This window comes from Cherax quadricarinatus, chromosome 88 (assembly GCF_038502225.1).
Source record: "Cherax quadricarinatus isolate ZL_2023a chromosome 88, ASM3850222v1, whole genome shotgun sequence".
In the NCBI taxonomy this organism is placed as follows: Eukaryota; Metazoa; Arthropoda; class Malacostraca; order Decapoda; family Parastacidae; genus Cherax; species Cherax quadricarinatus.
In genome coordinates this window covers 678,660-694,274 of record NC_091379.1, presented here as the reverse complement: position 1 = coordinate 694,274, position 15,615 = coordinate 678,660, and the positions used below count along the sequence as shown (strand labels likewise).

The 15,615-nt window shown below is 40.8% G+C and overlaps 1 protein-coding gene across 1 annotated transcript in view; it reads left to right on the top strand.

Moving 5' to 3' along the window:
- Nucleotides 1-15,465, top strand: part of LOC138855285 (F-box/LRR-repeat protein 5-like) — a 33,324-nt gene extending 17,859 nt beyond the window's left edge. Inside the window, exon 7 of the mRNA XM_070103802.1 lies at nucleotides 13,947-15,465. Within this exon, the coding sequence (XP_069959903.1) occupies nucleotides 13,947-14,913 (967 nt within the window). The 3' untranslated portion in view covers nucleotides 14,914-15,465. The remainder of the gene's footprint in view (nucleotides 1-13,946) is intronic.
- The last annotated feature ends 150 nt before the right edge of the window (nucleotides 15,466-15,615 follow it).

Genomic DNA, 15,615 nt, shown 5'->3' with positions numbered 1-15,615 from the left:
TTGTCGACTAGTACAGTGAAATTGGCCGAAAATGGGGCTCAAATTGGGCAAAATCGCCGATCCGTAAACATCGCCGAGACCGCTAACTTTGCGAGAGCATAATTCCGTAAGTTTTCTATCAAATTTCAAACTTTTGGTGTCGTTATGATCGGGAAAAGATTCTCTATCTTTTCATAAGAGAAAATAATTTTTTATTTTTTTTAAATTTGGCCGACCCTGAGAACGAGTTTCGGAGAGGGCCTGTCGACCCTCAAAGGGTTAATAACATGTATTATTATTAACATGTATGTTATTAAATACCATTGCCTCAATCACTGCCTCTACCACTCCAGTCACACTCAATCTACAAGCACCAAACACAATGAATTATTGTGAAATGTTTGGAAGAGCAGGGAGACTAATGTTCACTCCAGCATAAACAAAGTCACACTGACGATGTGTCAACCACTCCCTCGTATTTTTGTACAATTTCCTTCTTCAATTATATCATATTTATTATTATTATTATTATTATTATTATTATTATTATTATTATTATTATTATTATTATTATTATTATTATTATTACTATTGTTATTATTAGCTGTAGTAGATATGTTTAATTCTTTGCAGTGTTCAAGAGTAAACACATGATGTCACCGTCTAATACCTGTCTGAATAGCCATTCCAATATGCAGTCATGAATGGGTTTACATTATTTATACTGTAGTTTAATAGCAAATAATGAACAAACAAAACACTCACCACACTGAGTGGTGGGAGGGCTGGCTGCCAGTTGCTGGGGTCGGAGGGAGGGTAGTAGGGACTCGCAGGTGACGGGAAACTTAAATATGATTTGGCGGCAGGGAATTTGGTGGCTGGGAATTTGGCGGTTGGGAATTCGCAAATGTGTGAAGCCCGTGAAAGTTGAAAACGTGAATGTTGAGGGAGACCTGTATTACTAAATGACTGTGAAACAGAAACCTGTAACTGTTTTGCATGATGGTAGGATTGCTGGTTTCTTTTTCTGTCTCATAAACACGCTAGATAACAGGGATATCTTGCTACTCCTACTTACACATTGGTCACACTTCACAGACAGGCACATGCATATATATATATATACATCTAGGTTTTTCTCCTTTTTCTAAATAGCTCTTGTTCTTCTTTATTTCTTCTATTGTCCATGGGGAAGTGGAAAAGAATCTTTCCTCCGTAAGCCATGCGTGTCGTATGAGGCGACTAAAATGCCGGGAGCAATGGGCTAGTAACCCCTTCTCCTGTAGACATTTACTAAAAAAGAGAAAAGAAAAACTTTATAAAACTGGGATGCTTGAATGTGCGTGGATGTAGTGCGGATGACAAGAAACAGATGATTGCTGATGTTATGAATGAAAAGAAGTTGGATGTCCTGGCCCTAAGCGAAACAAAGCTGAAGGGGGTAGGGGAGTTTCGGTGGGGGGAAATTAATGGGATTAAATCTGGAGTATCTGAGAGAGTTAGAGCAAAGGAAGGGGTAGCAGTAATGTTGAAGGATCAGTTATGGAAGGAGAAAAGAGAATATGAATGTGTAAATTCAAGAATTATGTGGATTAAAGTAAAGGCTGGATGCGAAAAGTGGGTCATAATAAGCGTGTATGCACCTGGAGAAGAGAGGAATGTAGAGAGAGAGAGATTTTGGGAGATGTTAAGTGAATGTATAGGAGCCTTTGAACCAAGTGAGAGAGTAATTGTGGTAGGGGACCTGAATGCTAAAGTAGGAGAAACTTTTAGAGAGGGTGTGGTAGGTAAGTTTGGGGTGCCAGGTAAGTTTGGGGTGCCAGGTGTAAATGATAATGGGAGCCCTTTGATTGAACTTTGTATAGAAAGGGGTTTAGTTATAGGCAATACATATTTTAAGAAAATGAGGATAAATAAGTATACAAGATATGTTGTAGGGCGAAATGACAGTAGTTTGTTGGATTATGTATTGGTAGATAAAAGACTGTTGAGTAGACTTCAGGATGTACATGTTTATAGAGGGGCCACAGATATATCAGATCACTTTCTAGTTGTAGCTACACTGAGAGTAAAAGGTAGATGGGATACAAGGAGAATAGAAGCATCAGGGAAGAGAGAGGTGAAGGTTTATAAACTAAAAGAGGAGGCAGTTAGGGTAAGATATAAACAGCTATTGGAGGATAGATGGGCTAGTGAGAGCATAGGAAATGGGGTCGAAGAGGTATGGGGTGGAGATTGGTGGATGAATTTGGTAGGGTGTGCAAAAGAAGAAAATTAAAAGTGAATACAGGAAAGAGTAAGGTTATGAGGATAACAAAAAGATTAGGTGATGAAAGATTGGATATCAGATTGGAGGGAGAGAGTATGGAGGAGGTGAATGTATTCAGATATTTGGGAGTGGACGTATCAGCGGATGGGTCTATGAAAGATGAGGTGAATCATAGAATTGATGAGGGGAAAAGGGTGAGTGGTGCACTTAGGAGTCTGTGGAGACAAAGAACTTTGTCCTTGGAGGCAAAGAGGGGAATGTATGAGAGTATAGTTTTACCAAGGCTCTTATATGGGTGTGAAGCATGGGTGATGAATGTTGCAGTGAGGAGAAGGCTGGAGGCAGTGGAGATGTCATGTCTGAGGGCAATGTGTGGTGTGAATATAATGCAGAGAATTCGTAGTTTGGAAGTTAGGAGGAGGTGCGGGATTACCAAAACTGTTGTCCAGAGGGCTGAAGAAGGGTTGTTGAGGTGGTTCGGACATGTAGAGAGAATGGAGCGAAACAGAGTGACTTCAAGAGTGTATCAGTCTGTAGTGGAAGGAAGGCGGGGTAGGGGTCGGCCTAGGAAAGGTTGGAGGGAGGGGGTAAAGGAGGTTTTGTGTGCGAGGGGCTTGGACTTCCAGCAGGCATGCGTGAGCGTGTTTGATAGGAGTGAATGGAGACAAATGGTTTTTAATACTTGATGTGCTGTTGGAGTGTGAGCAAAGTAACATTTATGAAGGGGTTCAGGGAAACCGGCAGGCCGGACTTGAGTCCTGGAGATGGGAAGTACAGTGCCTGCACTCTGAAGGAGGGGTGCTAATGTTGCAGTTTAAAAACTGTAGTGTAAAGCACCCTTCTGGCAAGACAGTGATGGAGTGAATGATGGTGAAAGTTTTTCTTTTTCGGGCCACCCTGCCTTGGTGGGAATCGGCCAGTGTGATAATAAATAATAAAATATTAAAAATGTAGTGTTAGAGTGTTCAGCAGAAGTTTTTGGTTACAGGAAAGTGGGTGTGGGAGGGAAGAGGAGCGATTGGTGGAATGATGATGTAAAGAGAGTAGTAAGGGAGAAAAATAAGTTTTTACAAAGTAGAAGTGATGCAAGGAGGGAAGAGTATATGGAGAAAGAGAGGTTAAGAGAGTGGTGAAGCAATGTAAAAAGAGAGCAAATGAGAGAGTGGGTGAGATGTTATCAACAAATTTTGTTGAAAGCAAGAAAAAGTTTTGGAGTGAGATTAACAAGTTAAGGAAGCCTAGAGAACAAATGGATTTGTCAGTTAAAAATAGGAGAGGAGAGTTATTAAATGGAGAGTTAGAGGTATTAGGAAGATGGAGGGAATATTTTGAGGAATTGTTAAATGTTGATGAAGATAGGGAAGCTGTGATTTCGTGTATAGGGCAAGGAGGAATAACATCTTGTAGGAGTAAGGAAGAGCCAGTTGTGAGTGTGGGGGGAGTTCGTGAGGCAGTAGGTAAAATGAAAGGGGGTAAGGCAGCCTGGATTGATGGGATAAAGATAGAAATGTTAAAAGCAGGTGGGGATATAGTTTTGGAGTGGTTGGTGCAATTATTTAATAAATGTATGGAAGAGGGTAAGGTACCTAGGGATTGGCAGAGAGCATGCATAGTTCCTTTGTATAAAGGCAAAGGGGACAAAAGAGAGTGCAAAAATTATAGGGGGATAAGTCTGTTGAGTATAACTGGTAAAGTGTATGGTAGAGTTATTATTGAAAGAATTAAGAGTAAGACGGAGAATAGGATAGCAGATGAACAAGGAGGCTTTAGGAAAGGTAGGGGGTGTGTGGACCAGGTGTTTACAGTGAAACATATAAGTGAACAGTATTTAGATAAGGCTAAAGAGGTCTTTGTGGCATTTATGGATTTGGAAAAGGAGTATGACAGGGTGGATAGGGGGGCAATGTGGCAGATGTTGCAGGTGTATGGTGTAGGAGGTAGGTTACTGAAAGCAGTGAAGAGTTTTTACGAGGATAGTGAGGCTCAAGTTAGAGTATGTAGGAAAGAGGGAAATTATTTCCCAGTAAAAGTAGGCCTTAGACAAGGATGTGTGATGTCACCGTGGTTGTTTAATATATTTATAGATGGGGTTGTAAGAGAAGTAAATGCGATGGTCATGGCAAGAGGCGTGGAGTTAAAAGATAAAGAATCACACATAAAGTGGGAGTTGTCACAGTTGCTCTTTGCTGATGACACTATGCTCTTGGAAGATTCTGAAGAGAAGTTGCAGAGATTGGTGTATGAATTTGGTAGGGTGTGCAAAAGAAGAAAATTAAAAGTGAATACAGGAAAGAGTAAGGTTATGAGGATAACAAAAAGATTAGGTGATGAAAGATTGGATATCAGATTGGAGGGAGAGAGTATGGAGGAGGTGAATGTATTCAGATATTTGGGAGTGGACATGTCAGCGGATGGGTCTATGAAAGATGAGGTGAATCATAGAATTGATGAGGGGAAAGGGGTGAGTGGTGCACTTAGGAGTCTGTGGAGACAAAGAACTTTGTCCTTGGAGGCAAAGAGGGGAATGTATGAGAGTATAGTTTTACCAAGGCTCTTATATGGGTGTGAAGCATGGGTGATGAATGTTGCAGCGAGGAGAAGGCTGGAGGCAGTGGAGATGTCATGTCTGAGGGCAACGTGTGGTGTGAATATAATGCAGAGAATTCGTAGTTTGGAAGTTAGGAGGAGGTGCGGGATTACCAAAACTGTTGTCCAGAGGGCTGAAGAAGGGTTGTTGAGGTGGTTCGGACATGTAGAGAGAATGGAGCGAAACAGAGTGACTTCAAAAGTGTATCAGTCTGTAGTGGAAGGAAGGCAGGGTAGGGGTCGGCCTAGGAAAAGTTGGAGGGAGGGGGTAAAGGAGGTTTTGTGTGCGAGGGGCTTGGACTTCCAGCAGGCATGCGTGAGCATGTTTGATAGGAGTGAATGGAGACAAATGGTTTTTAATACTTGATGTGCTGTTGGAGTGTGAGCAAAGTAACATTTATGAAGGGGTTCAGGGAAACCGGCAGGCCGGACTTGAGTCCTGGAGATGGGAAGTACAGTGCCTGCACTCTGAAGGAGGGGTGTTAATGTTGCAGTTTAAAAACTGTAGTGTAAAGCACCCTTCTGGCAAGACAGTGATGGAGTGAATGATGGTGAAAGTTTTTCTTTTTCGGGCCACCCTGCCTTGGTGGGAATCGGCCAGTGTGTGGTGTGAATATAATGCAGAGAATTCGTAGTTTGGAAGTTAGGAGGAGGTGCGGGATTACCAAAACTAACATCGAGAGGGCTGAGGAGGGTTAACTGAGGTGGTTCGGACATGTAGAAAGGATGGAACGAAATAGAATGTCTTCGACAGCGTATAAATCTGTAGTGGAGGGAAGGCGGGGTAGGGGTCAGCCTAGGAAAGGTTGGAGAGGGTAAAGGAGGTTTTGTGTGCGAGGGGCTTGGACTTCCAGCAAGCATGCGTGAGCGTGTTAGATAGCAGCGAATGGAGACAAATGGTTTTTAATACTTGACGTGTTGTTGGAGTGTGAGCAAAGTAACATTTATGAAGGGGTTCAGGGAAACTCATTTTTCCTTCTGGGCCATCCCGCCTCAGTGGGATATGGCCAGTGTGTTGAAAGAAAGAAAGAAATATATATACAGTGGTCCCTCAATTATCGTCCATAATCCGTTCCTGGAAGTGGGACTATTATCAAAATAGGCGATTTTCGAATCAATTTTCCCCATAAGAAATAATGTAAATACAATTGATCTGTTTCTGACACCCAGAAGTATTAAAACAAAAATTTTTACATGAAATATAGATGTAGTACATAAACAATACAATGGCACATGATGAATGAAACATTAACAACATAACACTTACCTTTATTGGCGATTCTTCTTAGTGTATGGGAGACTGGAGGAGGAGAGACATTGAATTACTGTTTGGAAGGGGAATCCCCTTCCATCAACACCTCAGGTACCAAGTGCTTTTCTGGGGTTACTTCTCTTCTCTGTTTCTTAATGCCACTAGGACCAGCCTGAGAGTCACTGGAGTCCTGTCTTGCAAAAAAACTGTCCAGAGAGTTCTGTTTCTGGCGTTTCTTTAAAACTTCCCTAAAATGGGCCAAGACTCTGTCACTGTACAAGTTGCCAGTATGGCTTGCAACATCCTTCTCAGGGTGATGTTTCTCCGTAAATCTTTCCATCCTACCCCACATTTCAAAAATCTTAATTTCTGAAGAAGGCACCTTCTTCCATCTCTCTTCCTCCTCCTCTGCAGCAAGATTCTGAACTGTGATCTTATATATATTATATATATATATTATATATATTATATATTATATATATTATATATATATTATATATTATATATATATATATATATATATATATATTTTTTTTTTTCAACAAGTCAGCCGTCTCCCACCGAGGCAGGGTGACCCAAAAAAGAAAGAAAATCCCCAAAAAGAAAATACTTTCATCATCATTCAACACTTTCACCACACTCGCACATTATCACTGTTTTTGCAGAGGTGCTCAGAATACAACAGTCTAGAAGCATACACATATAAAGATACACAACATATCTCTCCAAACTGCCAATATTCCAAATCCCTCCTTTAAAGTGCAGGCAGTGTACTTCCCATTTCCAGGACTCAAGTCCGACTATATGAAAATAACCGGTTTCCCTGAATCCCTTCACTAAATATTACCCTGCTCACACTCCAACAGATAGTCAGGTCCCAAGTACCATTCGTCTCCATTCACTCCTATCTAACACGCTCACACACGCTTGGTGGAAGTCCAAACCCCTTGCCCACAAAACCTCCTTTACCCCCTCTCTCCAACCCTTTCGAGGATGACCCCTACCCCGCCTTCCTTCCCCTATAGATTTATATGCTTTCCATGTCATTCTACTTTGATCCATTCTCTCTAAATGACCAAACCACCTCAACAACCCCTCTTCTGCCCTCTGACTAATACTTTTATTAACTCCACACCTTTTCCTAATTTCCACACTCCGAATTTTCTGCATAATATTTACAACACACATTGCCCTTAAACAGGACATCTCCACTGCCTCCAACTGTCTCCTCGCTGCTGCATTTACCACCCAAGCTTCACACCCATATAAGAGTGTTGGTACTACTATACTTTCATACATTCCCTTCTTTGCCTCCATAGATAACGTTTTTTGACTCCACATATACCTCAACGCACCACTCACCTTTTTTCCCTCATCAATTCTATGATTAACCTCATCCTTCATAAATCCATCCGCTGACACGTCAACTCCCAAGTATTTGAAAACATTCACTTCTTCCATACTCCTCCTCCCCAATTTGATATCCAATTTTTCTTTATCTAAATCATTTGACACCCTCATCACCTTACTCTTTTCTATGTTCACTTTCAACTTTCTACCTTTACACACATTCCCAAACTCATCCACTAACCTTTGCAATTTTTCTTTAGAATCTCCCATAAGCACAGTATCATCAGCAAAAAGTAACTGTGTCAATTCCCATTTTGAATTTGATTCCCCAAAATTTAATCCCACCCCTCTCCCGAACACCCTAGCATTTACTTCCTTTACAACCCCATCTATAAATATATTAAACAACCATGGTGACATTACACATCCCTGTTTAAGACCTACTTTTACCAGGAAGTAGTCTCCCTCTCTTCTACACACCCTAACCTGAGCCTCACTATCCTCATAAAAACTCTTTACAGCATTTAATAACTTACCACCTATTCCATATACTTGCAACATCTGCCACATTGCTCCTCTATCCACTCTATCATATGCCTTTTCTAAATCCATAAATGCAATAAAAACTTCCCTACCTTTATCTAAATACTGTTCACATATATGCTTCAATGTAAACACTTGATCTACACATCCCCTACCCACTCTGAAACCTCCTTGCTCATCCGCAATCCTACATTCTGTCTTACCTCTAATTCTTTCAATTATAACCCTACCGTACAATTTTCATGGTATACTCAGTAAGCTTATTCCTCTATGATTTTTACAGTCTCTTTTGTCCCCTTTCCCTTTATATAAAGGGACTATACATGCTCTCCGCCAATCCCTAGGTACCTTCCCCTCTTTCATACATTTATTAAACAAAAGTACCAACCACTCCAACACTATATTCCCCCCTGCTTTTAACATTTCTGTCATGATCCCATCAGTTCCAGCTGCTTTACCCCCTTTCATTTTACGTAATGCCTCACGTACCTCCCCCACACTTACATTCTGCTCTTCTTCACTCCTAAAAGATGGTATACCTCCCTGACCAGTGCATGAAATTACTGCCTCTGTTTCTTCCTTAACATTTAAAAGTTCCTCAAAATATTCTCGCCATCTACCTAATACCTCCATCTCCCCATCTACTAACTCCCCTACTCTGTTTTTAACTGACAAATCCATACTTTCCCTAGGCTTTCTTAACTTGTTTGACTCACTCCAAAATTTTTTATTATTTTCATTAAAATTTCTTGACAGTGCCTCTCCCACTCTATCATCTGCTCTCCTTTTGCACTCTCTCACCACTCTCTTTACCTTTCTTTTACTCTCCATATACTCTGCTCTTCTTATAACACTTCTGCTTTGTAAAAACCTCTCGTAAGCTACCTTTTTCTTTTTTATCACACCCTTTACTTCATCATTCCACCAGTCACTCCTCTTTCCTCCTGCCCCCACCCTCCTATAACCACAAACTTCTGCCCGACATTCTAATACTGCATTTTTAAAACTATTCCAACCCTCTTCAACTCCCCCCCCACTACTCATCTTTGCACTAGCCCACCTTTCTGCCAATAGTCGCTTATATCTCACCCGAACTTCCTCCTCCCTTAGTTTATACACTTTCACCTCCCTCTTACTTGTTGTTGCCACCTTCCTCTTTTCCCATCTACCTCTTACTCTAACTGTAGCTACAACTAAATAATGATCCGATATATCAGTTGCCCCTCTATAAACATGTACATCCTGGAGCCTACCCATCAACCTTTTATCCACCAATACATAATCTAACAAACTACTTTCATTACGTGCTACATCATACCTTGTATATTTATTTATCCTCTTTTTCATAAAGTATGTATTACTTATTACCAAATTTCTTTCTACACATAGCTCAATTAAAGGCTCCCCATTTACACTTACCCCTGGCACCCCAAATTTACCTACTACTCCCTCCATAACATTTTTACCCACTTTAGCATTGAAATCCCCAACCACCATTACTCTCACACTTGATTCAAAACTCCCCACACATTCACTCAACATTTCCCATAATCTCTCTCTCTCCTCTACACTTCTCTCTTCTCCAGGTGCATACACACTTACTATAACCCACTTTTCACATCCAATCTTTATTTTACTCCACATAATCCTTGAATTTATACATTTGTAGTCCCTCTTTTCCTGCCATAGCTTATCCTTCAACATTATTGCTACTCCTTCTTTAGCTCTAACTCTATTTGAAACCCCTGACCTAATCCCATTTATTCCTCTCCACTGAAACTCTCCCACCCCCTTCAGCTTTGTTTCACTTAAAGCCAGGACATCTCAGGTTAGGGTGTGTAGAAGAGAGGGAAAATACTTCCCGGTAAAAGTAGGTCTTAGACAGGGATGTGTAATGTCACCATGGTTGTTTAATATATTTATAGATGGGGTTGTAAAGTAAGTAAATGCTAGGGTGTTCGGGAGAGGGGTGGGGTTAAATTATGGGGAATCAAATTCAAAATGGGAATTGACACAGTTACTTTTTGCTGATGATACTGTGCTTATGGGAGATTCTAAAGAAAAATTGCAAAGGTTAGTGGATGAGTTTGAGAATGTGTGTAAAGGTAGAAAGTTGAAAGTGAACATAGAAAAGAGTAAGGTGATGAGGGTATCAGTGTAAATATTATGCAGAAAATTCGGAGTGTGGAAATTAGGAGAAGGTGTGGAGTTAATAAAAGCATTAGTCAGAGGGCAGAAGAGGGGTTGTTGAGGTGGTTTGGTCATTTAGAGAGAATGGATCAAAGTAGAATGACATGGAAAGCATATAAATCTATAGGGGAAGGAAGGAGGGGTAGGGGTCGTTCTCGAAAGGGTTGGAAAGAGGGGGTAAAGGAGGTTTTGTGGGCGAGGGGCTTGGACTTCCAGCAAGCGTGCATGAGCGTGTTAGATAGGAGTGGATGGAGACGAATGGTACTTGGGACCTGACGATCTGTTGGAGTGTGAGCAGGGTAATATTTAGTGAAGGGATTCAGGGAAACCGGTTATTTTCATATAGTCGGACTTGAGTCCTGGAAATGGGAAGTACAATGCCTGCACTTTAAAGGAGGGGTTTGGGATATTGGCAGTTTGGAGGGATATGTTGTGTATCTTTATACGTATATGCTTCTAAACTGTTGTATTCTGAGCACCTCTGCAAAAACAGTGATAATGTGTGAGTGTGGTAAAAGTGTTGAATGATGATGAAAGTATTTTCTTTTTGGGGATTTTCTTTCTTTTTTGGGTCACCCTGCTTCGGTGGGAGACGGCTGACTTGTTGAAAAAAAAAAAAACACACACACACACACACAAAAACACACACACACACACACACACACACACACACACACACACACACACACACACACACACACACACACACACACATGCACACGCACATGCACACACATGCACATGCACACACACGCACACACGCACACACACCTACACACCTACGCCCACCTACACCTACGTACCTACCTACCTACCTCTGGGTTTTCTTCTATTTTCTTACTAGTTCTTGTTTATTTCCTCTTATCTCCATGGGGAAGTGGAACAAAATTCTTCCTCGGTAAGTCATGCGTTTCGTAAGAGGCAACTAAAATACTAGGAGCAAGGGGCTAGTAACCCTTCTGTATACATTACTAAAGTTAAAAAGAGAAACTTTTGTTTTTCCTTTTTGGGCCACCCTGCCTCAGTGGGATATGGCCGGTTTGTTGAAAAAAGAAAAGGTAAATGCTAGGTAGGTAGTAGGTTGGTAGACAGCAACCACCCAGGGAGGTACTACCATCCTGCCAGGTGAGTGTATAACGGAAACCTGTAATTGTTTTACATGATGGTAGAATTGCTGGTGTCCATTTTTCTGTCTCGTAAACATGCAAGGTTTCAGGTACGTCTTGCTACTTCTACTTACACTTAGGTCACACTACACATACATGTACAAGCATATATATATATACACACCCCTCTGGGTTTTCTGCTATTTTCTTTCTAGTTCTTGTTCTTCTTTATTTCCTTTTATGTCCATGGGGAAGTGGAACGGAATTCTTCCTCCGTAGGCCATGTGTGTTGTAAGAGGCGACTAAAATGCCGGGGGCAACGGGCTAGTAACCCCTTCTCTTGTATAAATTACTAAATTTAAAAAGAGAAACTTGTTTTTCTTTTTGGGCCACCCTGCCTTGGTGGGATATGGCCGGTTTGTTGAAAAAAAAAAAAAATATAAACACATGCCCCTCTGGATTTTCTTCTATTTTCTTACTAGTTCTTGTTTATTTCCTCTTATCTCCATGGGGAAGTGGAACAACATTCTTCCTCGGTAAGTCATGCATTTCGTAAGAGGCAACTAACATCCCGGGAGCAAGGGGCTAGTAACCCTTCTCCTGTATACATTACTAAAGTTAAAAAGAGAAACTTTTGTTTTTCCTTTTTGGACCACCCTGCCTCAGTGGGATATGGCCGTTTTGTTGAAAAAAGAAAAGGTAAATGCTAGGTAGGTAGTAGGTTGGTAGACAGTAACCACCTAGGGAGGTACTACCATCCTGCCAGGTGAGTGTATAACGGAAACCTGTAATTGTTGTACATAATGGTAGGATTACTGGTGTCTTTTTTCTGTCTTATAAACATGCAAGATTTCAGATACATCTTGCTATTTCTACTTACACTTAGGTTACACTACACATACATGTACAAGCATATATATACACACCCCTCTGGGTTTTCTTCTATTTCCTTACTAGTTCTTGTTCTTGTTTATTTCCTCTTATCTCCATGGGGAAGTGGAACAGAATTCTTCCTCCGTAAGCCATGCGTGTCATAAGAAGCGACTAATATGCCGCAAGCAAGAACCTAGTAACCCTTTCTCCTGTATAAATTACTAAATTTAAAAAGAGAAGTTTTCGTTTTTCTTATTAGGCCACCCTGCCTCGGTGGGATACGGCCGGTTTGTTGAAAGAAGAAGAAGAAGTAAATGCTAGGGTGTTGGGGAGAGGGGTAGGATTAAATTATGGGGAATCAAATACAAAATGGGAGTCGACACAATTACTTTTAGCTGATGATACCATGCTTTTGGGAGATTCTAAAGAGAAGTTGCAAAGGTTAGTGGATGAGTTTGGGAGGGTGTGTAAAGAAAAAAAGTTGAAAGTGAACATAGACAAGAGTAAGGTGATGAGGGTATCAAATGAGTTAGGTAAAGAAAAATTGGATATCACATTGGAGGGAGTGAGTATGGAAGAAGTGATTGTGTTCAGATATTTGAGAGTAGATTCATCAGCAGATGGGTTTATAAAAGATGAGGTTAACCATAGAAGTGATGAAGGAAAAAAGGTGAGTGGTGCATTGAGGTGTCTGTGGAGATAAAAAATATTATCCATGGAGGCAAAGAAGGGAATGTACAAGAGTATTGTGGTACCAACATTCTTGTATGGGTATGAAGCATGGGTTGTGAATGCTACAGTGAGGAGGAGACTGGAGACAGTGAAGATGTTGTGTCTAAGGGCAATGTGTGGTGTAAATATTATGCAGAGAATTTGTAGACTGGAAATTAGGAGGTATGGAGTTACAAAAAAGTATTATTCAGAGGGCTGAAGAGGGGTTATTGAGGTGGTTTGGTCATCTAGAGAGGATGGAGCAAAATAGAATGACTTGGAGGGTGTATAAATCTGTAGTAGAGGGGAGGGTTAGGGGTCATCCTAGGAAAGGATGGAGGGACGGGTTAAAAGAGGTTTTGTGTGCAAGGGGCTTGGACATTCAGCAGGCATGTGTGGGCTTGTTAGATAGGAGTGAATGGAGATGAATGGTTTTTGGGACCTAACGAGCTGTTGGAGCATGAGCAGGGTAATATTTTGTGAAGGGATTCTGGAAAACTGGTTAGCTGGATTTGAGTCCTGGAGGTGGGAAGTATAATCCCTGCACTTTAAACGGGGGGGGGGGGGGGGGGGGGGTTGGATCGTGGCGGTTTGGAGACATCTAAACTGTCATATTTGGGTGCCTCTGCTAAGACAGTGATTATGTATGAATGATGGTGACCTGGTGGTTAAAGCTCTCACTTCACACGGTGAGGGTCTGGGTTCAATTTCCAGCCAGAGTAGAAACATTGGGCGTGTTTCTTTCCACCTGTTGTCTATGTTCCGCATCAGTAAAATGGGTACCTGGGTGTTAGTCAACTGGTGTGGGTTGCATCCTGGGACACTGACCTAATTTGCCCGAAATGTTCAGCATAACAAGGGGCTTTCTATATAGTAGTATGTCACTGATGTCAGCTATGGCCTGTATACCTTGCACATGTACTTGTAGTAAATAAAGATATTATTATTATTATTGTTATTTATTTTTGGGTCACCTTGCTTCGGTGGGAGACGGCCGATGTGTTAAAAAAAAAAAGAAGTAAATTTTGGTAAGTTCTTTTTATTGCAGTATTTTAAAGTCATTGTTAAGTTTTTAAATTATTTTCAGATTGTGGCTTCAAGGAAGCCTGCAGAAACTTCAGGTTTTAAATCTACAAGGTTGTGAGATGATTGATGATCTTGCCTTAGAGTACTTGGCACAGTGTGCTAGGTCAGCTCAGTGCCCTGAGGGTAATGTATTAAATTTTCCACACAGTAACTTCAGTGAGTGTCTTGAAGTGCCTGAAGAAATAAATTATGATGATGGATATGGTAAGGAAGTGTGGACAGTGATGGGGGACCAGGAAGTGTACCGGTTTTGTAAGTATTATAATTGTTGGTGTAGGCACGTGGACAGTCTCCCACTGTCTAATGTAGAGTCTGACCTCTTATGGAATAACAGCTACTCTACAGGTAATCCATGTGAAAATAACCTTTACTCTGTAGATACTCCATGCCAAAATTCAAAGGAGCAGATTAATGTTAATAGAGTTAAAGGAGTAAATTCAAAGCATCTTACTAAAGACTATTCTCAGAGCAGTGACTACTCTCTAAGTTCACAAACAACAACAAAGTCTAATTTTCCATATCCTCAGTTGGAGAGGGATATCGAGGAGATCTGTTGCTATCCTAAGAATTCTGCTTCTTTGGGTGTTGTACCATCAGGGTTGTATTGTAGGAAACAGGCCTATCCACCTTCCAGGCTCACTCATACTGTTAACCCCATGCCAAGTAATTGTTCACACCATATGCAACTTGTAAGTCTCAATCTCAGTGGCTGCTGGCGAGTCACAGACGAAGGTCTCCTGGCTATGCTGTATGCCAGAATCCTTGATAATTTAAGAAATGTTGATGTTAGTGGGTGTTATCAACTGACAGGTGGAGGACTGGAAATCTTTGTTAGTGCATGTCCTACTCTCCAGCCTGAAAACCTTTGGTATTGTGACAACATAGAGGATGGCCCTTACCCCACACAGGCAAATGGTTGTGCTAATCTGTGTAATCCAGTGAGAGTGTGCTGCCGCAGTGGCAAGTAAGTTCTAGATAGCATTATCTTGAAAGTCACAACTTTATATTGCTGGTGATATTTTACAAGGTTTATTTTTCACACACATGTAGTTGTAGTGTTGTAATAACACTTTTTATATATAAGATACTTCTTGGGGCCACAGTGGGAGTAGTAGGCCATGCACAGCATTTACAGTCAAATTGCATAGTATTAACCATCATTCTTGGCACGAAGTTTGGAAGATTTATCTTTACTTATCAGTATAATATGTCTTGACCACTGGTACAAACAAGTCACACACGAGACAACATTGAAAAACTGCATCTCTTTCTGGGAGTTAGGGGTAATAAATTCTTGGATTTGTAACATTGCTGTTCCATTTGAAGGCCATTTGCTGTATATACAACAGAACTCCAGCCAATAACAGCTTTATTCTTAGTGAAATACATTAATTTTACATGATTAGAGTGCAGTTAAGAGAATATGACAAGACTTGAGATCAAATTTGGATATTCAGAAAAAAAGAAATGCTATTGTCACCTTTCAAAGACTCTGAATATACAGTAAAAGATAAGGATTTGACTTTTTTTAATACACGGATTCCCTTAACCCAACAATCAGATAACATGGAAGGTGTATTCCTTAGGGCCTGACTCCAACAGTCATTTATACCCAATTATAACTGTAATATTTCTCTTTAAGTAGGACTATAAAGACATACTGGTTTATA